Source organism: Petaurus breviceps, unplaced genomic scaffold (assembly GCF_028583685.1).
Source record: "Petaurus breviceps papuanus isolate PSGF00001 unplaced genomic scaffold, PetGlider_PUasm1.0 174, whole genome shotgun sequence".
NCBI lineage: Eukaryota > Metazoa > Chordata > Mammalia > Diprotodontia > Petauridae > Petaurus > Petaurus breviceps.
The window spans coordinates 62,543,052-62,551,654 of NW_027185761.1; the positions used below are offsets into that span (position 1 = coordinate 62,543,052).

The 8,603-nt window shown below is 46.6% G+C and overlaps 1 protein-coding gene across 1 annotated transcript in view; it reads right to left on the minus strand.

Moving 5' to 3' along the window:
- The window catches only part of LOC138158208 (integrin alpha-9-like), a 159,439-nt gene that overhangs the window by 133,413 nt on the left and 17,423 nt on the right, over nucleotides 1–8,603 (minus strand). The window contains exon 2 of the mRNA XM_069084305.1: nucleotides 5,504–5,580. Coding sequence (XP_068940406.1) covers nucleotides 5,504–5,580 — 77 coding nt within the window. The remainder of the gene's footprint in view (nucleotides 1–5,503; nucleotides 5,581–8,603) is intronic.

An 8,603-nucleotide genomic window follows, 5' to 3' on the forward strand; every position in this document is an offset into this window, starting at 1 on the left:
GCCAACTCGAGGCTTTTGAAGATGTTCTTCCCTGTGGCTCCTGAGTCATGGGAAATCAGGAGAGCAGAAACACTGGCCTCAGTGATGGGGAGCTGGGGTGAGGCTCCTGAGGCCAAGTTCTGGCTCTGCCCCTCACAAGCCGGGCCCACGCCTCTGAGCCTCAGTGTCCTCAGCTGTCATGTGAAGTCTTTGCTACTGTGCTCTGCACTTCATAGTACTGCGGGGAGAGACGGGTGAAGCAAGGCACTCTGGATCCCGCAGAGCAGTGCATAAGTGTGACCTACATCAGTAGCAACAACAGCATTTATCTAGAGATTTAAGGTTTGCAAAGAGCTTTACACAGAAGACTTCATTTGATCCTCACAATCCTGGGAGGCAGGTGCTGTTATTATCCCCATTTTATGGATGAGGACACTGAGGCGCAGAAAGGTTAAGTGCCTTGTCCAGTGTCACACAGCTGGTTATTGTCTAAGGCCAGTCGTCTGTCTCGAGGGGTGCTCTGAGAAGGCTGGTCTCTTCTCCACCCTTTGGGGTCTCCTTGGTGAGGTCTGGCTCAAAGTTTTAACTCTCCCTGGGAGTCATGTTCTCCATGTGGCACTACCACCAATTTCACTCCAAATACCAGGTGCCCCCAAACTGAAACCCCCTGGATGTTCACAGGCATGGGAGAAGAGATGCTCATGAGAGAAAGCAAGCCCCTGGAGGGCTGAGAAGGCATGAGGGCATGTGCTTGCTTTGTGTCTTTCCCCTCTTAGCACCTAATGCATGCCTTGTACCTAGCAGGGACTTAATAAATGCTTGAAACTGAGATGACATCTAGCATACAGTCACAGGGGACTAGCATTCTAAAGTAGAGATGACTGGAATAACAGACAAGTTTGGCCTTGGAGAATAAAGCGAAGCAGGGCAGAGATAACTTACTCGTCATGGCCGACACCCAAAAGGCGACTCTACCCATGGATACCACCAGATGGCCAGTACAGAAATCAGCCTGACTACACCTTGCTGTCAGTGGTGGAGAAGATCCACACAGTCAGCCAGGGCAAGACTGTAGCTGACTGTGGCTCAGATCATGAGCTGCCTATTGCAAAATTCAGACTTAGATTGAAGCAGGGAAAACCACATAGGTATGAGCTAAATAACAGCCTTTATTAATATGAAGCATAGGTGATGAATAGATGTAAGGAATTAGATCTGGTATGGACAGAGATTCACAACAGTGTACAGGAGGCAACAACAAAAACATCCCAAAGAGAGAGAAGAGCAAGAAAACAAAGGCGCTGTCTGGTGAGGCGTTACAAACGGCTGAGGAAAGAAGAAGAAAGGGAAGGATATAGCCAACTGAATGGAGGATTTCAGAGAACAGCAAGGAGAAATAAGAAGGTTTTTTTTAAATGAACAATGCAAAGAAACAGAAGAAAACAATAGAGGGGGAAGACAAGAGTTTTCCCAGAAAATTAGAGATATTAAGGAAAAGTTTCAAGCACAAATGGTCATGAGAAAAAGAGACCAAGATGGCGGGGATTTAACGGAAGCATAAGAGATTAAGAAGAGGTGGCAAACATACACACACACACACACAAAACCATACAAGAAAGATCTTAACATCGCTGATAACCACAATAAAGGGGGTACTGATCTAGAGCTAGAAGTCCTGGAGAATGAAGTCACATGGGCATTAGGAAGCATTTCACACACCAGCAAGATCATATGTAAGATTCCGCAAGCTAGGCTTCAGCAATATGGGAACTGAGGCCTAGCAGAAGAACAGGCTGATTTTCAAAGAGGTGGGGGAACCAGAGACCAAATTGCCAGCATCTGCTGGATTATGGAGAAAGCAAGGGAGTTCCAGAAAAAACATCTACTCCTGCTTCGTTGATTACACTAAGGCCTTTGATGGTGTGGATCACAACAAATGTGGCACATCCTCAAAGAGAAGGGAGTAGCAGACCATCTGTGTCTCCTGAGGAACCCATACATGGGCCAAGAAGCAACAGTTTGAACCGAACATGGAACAATTGATTGGTTTAAGACTGGAAAGGGAGTACGACAAGACTGTACATTGTCACCTTAGTTATTTAACTTATATTCAGAGTACATCATGTGAAATGCTGGCTGGATGAATCAAAAGCCAGAATTAAGCTTGCCAGGAGAAATATGAACAATCTCAGATACGCAGATGATACCACTCTGGTGGCAGGAAGTGAAGAGGAATTAAGAAGCCTCTTAATGAGGGTGAAAGAAGAGAGTGTCAAAGCTGGCTTGAAGCTTAACATTAAAAAAACTATGATCTTGGCAACTAGTCCCTTCGTTTCCTGGCAAACAGAGGGAGAAGAAATGGAAGCATTGTCAGATTTTCTATTCTTGTGCTTAAAGATCACTGCAGTCAGCCACTGCAGCCATGAGATTAAAGAAGGCTTGCTCCTCAGAAGGAAATCTGGATAGCTATCACCTTGCTAACAAAGGTCCATATAGGCAAAGCTAGGACTTTTTCCAGTAGTAATGAATGGCTGTGAGAGTTGGACCTCTAAGGAAAGCTGAGTGGTGCAGAATCAGTACTTCTGAATTGTGGGGCTAGAGAAGATTTTTAAGAGTCCCTTGGACAGCAAGGAGTTCAAATCAGTCAATGTTTAAAGAAATTAATTCAGGCTGTTTATTGGAAAGTCAAATACTAAAGCTGAAGCTTAAATACTTTGGCCACATAATGAGAAGACAGAATTCATGGGAAAAGACTCTGATGCTGGGAAAAATTGAAGGCAAAAGGAGAAGTGGACGGCAGAGGATGAGGTGCATAGAGTGTCATGGAAATGACGGACATGAGCTCGGACAGACTCCAAGAGATGGTGGAGGGCAGAAGGGCCTAGCATGACATGGTTCGTGGGGTCACGAAGAGTCAGACGTGACTGAACAAGGGACCGACAACAAAGACTGGTTAACAAATGGGCACTCTGTAAACATGAAAAAGAGATATCATCAGTATCTTTGGAGAAAATAGTTTCATTTGAGGGATAAAGTCATGTGCCAGACTGAAAAGGGTTGAGGAGTGAGAGGAGAGGAAGCAGGGGCCATGACATTAAGAAAATTCTTTCCAGTTTAGCTGAGGAAGGCATGAAGATCCAGGATGGGAGCCTAGGGTGAGGCAGGGCCTAGAGAAGTTTGTTAAGGATGGGGGAAGTGGTGGTGATTGAAGGCAATATGGAAAGAACAAATGACGGCGAGAGGTTGTAGATTTGAGCAAAGGAGGGTGAGGAGGGGGGAGGATGTGGTCTGTCGGAAGAGAGGGGAGGGAGGGGATCAGGGGATCAAGTGCACGGGTAGGGAATGTGGTTTTGGCAAGGGGAAGGACCTACCTTGTCAAGGACCTGGGGTGCAGTAGAAGAGCAGAGAGTAGGAGAGCGGGAGATGATATCAATGCGGGGAGGTTGAGATTAAGAAAATGGGAGAAAGGAGTTCCCAAATGGCCCCAATTTTCTCAATAAAGTAGGAGGCAGGGTCCTAAGCTGCGAGACAATGGGGTAGGGAGGGTAGGGGGCTGGAGGAAAGAAGAGAAGGTTTGGAATAGCTTCTGGGGGTAGTGAGGTAGGGAAACGACCAAGGAGGCATAAAAGGGCTGCCTTGCTGCAGCGAGGGCCCAGTTGAGGTTGCACAGCATGAATGGTAACATACCCATCAGCAAGGTTGAGAGACCCGCAGTTTTATTTAACCGCTCATGAACAATAGCAGAGAAGGTAGATGGTGGAAGTGATCCCTGGATGAGAATAGTAGATATAGGACATGGGGGTGAGGGGATGGCGGAAGAGTGGAATGGTTACGACCAGAGAGGGAGAAATGTGAAACCAAAGCAGAGATAACGTCCTGAGAAAATGCTGAGAGTCGCAATGAGGGTGAAGTGAGCTTAGGGAGAGGAAGAATGCTAGAAGCTTAGGGTCAGATAGGAAAGTGCCAGAGGTTCTAATTGGCGAAGTAAGACCACTGTGAGTAATGCTGAGTGAGATCCAATGTGTGACCATCCTTGGTGAGGTGTAGGTAGGTTCTGAGATTGAAGAAAGTTGTGGAAATGGGAGGTGAGAGGATTTAGGGGAGCATCTTTGAGGATGTGAAAGCCCCCCAGAATAAGGGCAAGAGCTTGAGAGGAAGATGGTGAGCCAGGGGCTGAACACCTTGAGAAAGGCGGGAGACTCACCTGGGAGGGAGGGGGACAGCTGACATATTATGGCCACCATGATTGGGATGGGGTGGAACATTTTGATTGAATGGACCTCAAAGAAAAAAAAAAATCTAAGCAAAGTGATTAAAGGAAAATGTTGAAATGACAGTGAGCAAGATCAATGGACCAGTCACCAGCCTCCACTTCAGAAATCAAGTGGTTGGAGGATATGAATTGTGCCCTGAATTCATTTAACCCTCTCACTTTAGAGATGAGGAAGCCAAGGCCCAGGGAGGGTAAGGACCTGCCCAAACTGGCCAGCCAAGAAACTAAAATCCTTTATAAGAGCCTTTTTAGGGTTTGGTTTCCCATAAAATGAGGTCATGCTTGCTAACAATAGACAGTCCCAACACCCCTTCCATGAATTTTAAGTGGTGACTAAACTTGGCGAAACATATCTCCTCGACCCAGCCCTCCACCCCTCCCCTGTTACTTAGGGGATGGGCCATCGAGCCAGGGATAAAGGTGACAGCAGCTTCATGGTGGAGACTCCAAATCTGTGCCCCACGTGTTTGGGCATGCTGAGGCTCATCAGACCCCAACATTTCACTGATGGTCCTCAGGCCAAAGATTCCAGGTGCATTTCCCAGTAACCACCCTACAGCATGTCACATTGTCCAGCATGGTCTCCCCTTCTCCAGTTATAAATAGACCCCTTTCAAAGTGCTGACAAGGTACTGGCTGGGATATGGTGAGAGACCTTTTGCCTCTTCTTCCTGGCCCCAGAGCTAAAAATCTCACTGAAGGAATCAGGTCAAACAGGAAGTCCCCTGGGCTGTGGTTTAAACAATTCAGGCTCAGCACTTTGGGCCTGAAAAGAGCTCCCAAAAGACCAGGAAAAAGGAGCAGAAAGCACATGAGAGGCTCACCTTTAGCCTGGGCAGAGTCAGAGACTGAGAAAGGAAATGCTGAACAAATAAAAATCCCTCCCCAGCTTCTGCCCTGGCCCAGGACAGGTCTGGCCCCCAAAAGATGCTTTCCCAGCCCGGTCAATGGGAGGAGCCCTGAACAAACAGGGAGAAGGAAAGACACATCGTGGAGCAAGAAAAGGAGGAAAAAAAGGGCAGGGCCCAGGGCCTGGCCAGATGCCAAGCCACAGACACAGCGCTCGCAGTCAGGGGGATGGGAAAAACCAGGCAATATTTTTAGAAAGCGAAAAAGATTTCACGGAAGACATTTTACCATTGATTGCTGCACCCTGGCCTCCAGCTTAGCCTCTCTGCCCACCCTCTGTACCCCCAAGGGAAACTGCCCATGGATGCAAGGGAAATGATTAACCCAGAAGGGCCCACATACCCAGAGAGCAGCAGTCTGCCCTGAAGCTTCAGATCAGCTGCACAGTCTTCCGAGCGACAATTCCTCTCAAAAACAGTCTGCAAAGAGAAAAAGAGCAAACAAATAAATCAGTGGGTAAATAAACAGGCAGATAGCACTACGGAGAAAGCGCTAGACCTGGACCGGACCCAGGGAGGCCTGGGTTTGAATCTGACTGCAGACACTTAGAAGCTGTGTGACCCTGGCTAAGTCACTTGGCCTCTGGCCACCTCCATTCCATCATTTGAAAATGGGGATGATAAGAACGCCCCCCAGGGCTGTTGTGAGGACCAAATGAGGCAATATGTTGCCACATATGTGCCAGTTATCATGATGGCTCTCGATTATTGTAGCTAACATTTAGATACAGTACTATAAGGTTGGCAAAATGCTCCATGTGTTAACTTGGAAGGAAGGGAGGAAAGAGGGAGGGAAGAAAGGAATGAAGGAACAAAGGAAGGAAGGACTGAAGGAATAACTGTATCCTTCTTTACCAAAGTCTTCTCTCTGGATCTCTCTTTGTCTCTGTCTCTCTCTAAACATATTCTGTCTGCAATCCAAAGCAGCCTCATATTAGATGTACAGCGTGATATTCAGGGCATCTTAGATCAAAAGCAGGAAAGAACCTCAGAGTCCATCTTATCTCTTATTTTATAGATGAGGAAACTGAGGCCCAGACATTGTAAATAACTCATCCAAAGTCACCCCGCAGCAAAACGGCAGAGCTGGGATTCAAACCCAGGTCCCGTGACTACAAATTCAGTTCTTCCCACTTGACATCTCATGTTTTGTGTGTGTCATAGACCCCTTGGGCATGTGGAAAAATCTACTGACCCCTTCTCAGAATCACATTCTTAAATGCATAGGAAAAATACATAGGACTACAAAGGAAATCAATTACGTAAAAACACAGTTATCAAAACATTTTTAAACCAAGCCTGAGGCCTAGCTTCAGAACCCCTAGTCTAGCCCAGCTCCCTTCCTTCCTAGATGAGAAGACTGGAAGCGGGAGACCCAGGATCCCACCACTGACAGTTATAAGCTTATGTGACCCAGTGCAAGCAACTTAATTACCCTCTGGCTTGGTTTTCTCCTCTGTAAAATGGGGTTCATAAGGGCTCCAAGCTCGCAGTGTTTCATGAGGACCCAATGCATACAAAATTCTTTGCCAACCTGAAAGTGCCATTTAAACACGAGCTTCTACTACGTTGCTTCTGGGCCCTGACTCCCCCTTCCCCCTCCACACCCATTCCCTGCCTCCTTTCATAAAAGAAAATGGCCCCAGGACAAGGAGGCATCTAAATCGTGCCAAAGCCTGAGAGCTTTCCTGACGTACCCAGGGTGCCCAAGATATACAGAAGTCCATGAAAACAAGAACTCAAGGCTGGAAGGAATTATTCACAAAAATAGCTTGAATCTCAAGAAAAACAATTTAATTTGGGTTGGATTTAAGTTTGAGGAGCAGGGGACTTTTCTGGGAAATCCATCTCTCCTGAATAGGGGCATGTTTGCCATCTCTTCTAATGCTATTTTTTAAGTCGCCTTTTGGTCATTTTTTTTCCATGTAGGATGGTCCAAGTCTGATTTCTAGGATGCCAAACAAGTGAGCCTAGCAAACTCCCCGGTCTCCTGGCAGTCTTGAGGTTAAGTCGAACAGAGCCGGCATTGACAGAGCCCCTGTGGAAATTCCTTGTCCTGTGCCACATTTCCAAAAAGTCACAATATGTCCTGGCCAACATTCCCCTTCTTGATCAGGAAGGGAAGAAATTATAGCCGTCCTGGGTAAAGAGCATGGGTTTGCATGTTCCCCTGAATGCTCGCAGCCTAAGGAGGAGCCAAGCTTCTAGATTTCAGAACTGTCTGTCATCTTGGCTGAGGAGAAACTGAGGGGAAAGGAATTGGAAGCTTCGTCCTGCACACTTGGGCTGTGTGTAAGGGAGTGACAGGATCGGAAGGGATTGCAAATATGACAGGGGCTAGAAACCTTTCCTCACCAGTCCTTCTGGTCAAGAATACAGTTGATATTGAATACTTTTTTCTTTTCTTCTTTATAAGAAAAGAAAGGGGTAGCTAGGGGGTGCCATAGTGCATAGAGCGCTGGGCCTGGAATCAGGAAGACCTGAATTCAAATTTGACCTCAGACACTTACTAGCTGTGTGACCCTGGGCAAGTCACTTAACCCTGCTTGTCTCAGTTTCTTCATCTGTAAAATGAGCTGGAGAAGGAAATGACAAACCACTTCTGTATCTGCCCAGAAAACCCTAGAAAGGGTCACAAAGAGTTGGACACTACTGAAAAAGAACTGAACAATAACAGTCAAGAAAAGAAGGGCGGCCTTGCTTCCTGTGCTGGGGAATCCTAGCAAGAAGTCCCATAAGAGGAGATCAGATTTCTCCAGCACAACTGAAGATAGGAAAACTGAAGGTCAGAGAGGTTAATGAAGGTCACACAGCTGAAAGGTGGGAGCAGCATAACGGAAACCCCATTTGGGCGCTGTGCAGCTCTTTCCAGTGTGGTCCGCAGGGCCACAGAGGGTCGGGAGGAGCCTCAAGGGGCCATCCAGCCCAAGCCCCTCATTTTACAAATGAAGACACTCAGCTACTTGGACCTTCACAACACTCTGTGAGTGAGGTGCTCATCCCCATTTGACAGATAAGAAAATTGAGGCAAAGAGTGGTCAAGCTGCTTGCTCTGGGTCACAGAAACTGAGGCTCAGAGAGGGTACAGTGACTCAGTAAGGGTCACACAACCACTAAGTGTCAGAATAATACTCAAACCCAGGCCTTCAGAAGCTCTTCTCAGTGCTTTTTCCACCAGGTAGTACAGTAAATAGGGGGCTGACCTGGAAGTCAGGAAGTCTTGAGTTCAAATCCTCCTTCAGACCTGAGCAAGTCACAGCCTCCTAATTTACAAAATGGGGCCAATACTAAGAACCATCTCATGGCACCTCTGAGATTGAATGAGGGAGCGCAGTGCAAACTTTAGAGCACCATGAGCATTTCTGGTGTGGTTATTATTGCTGCTGTTATTATTACATTATTATTATTATTATTATTATTATTATTATTATTATTATTATTAT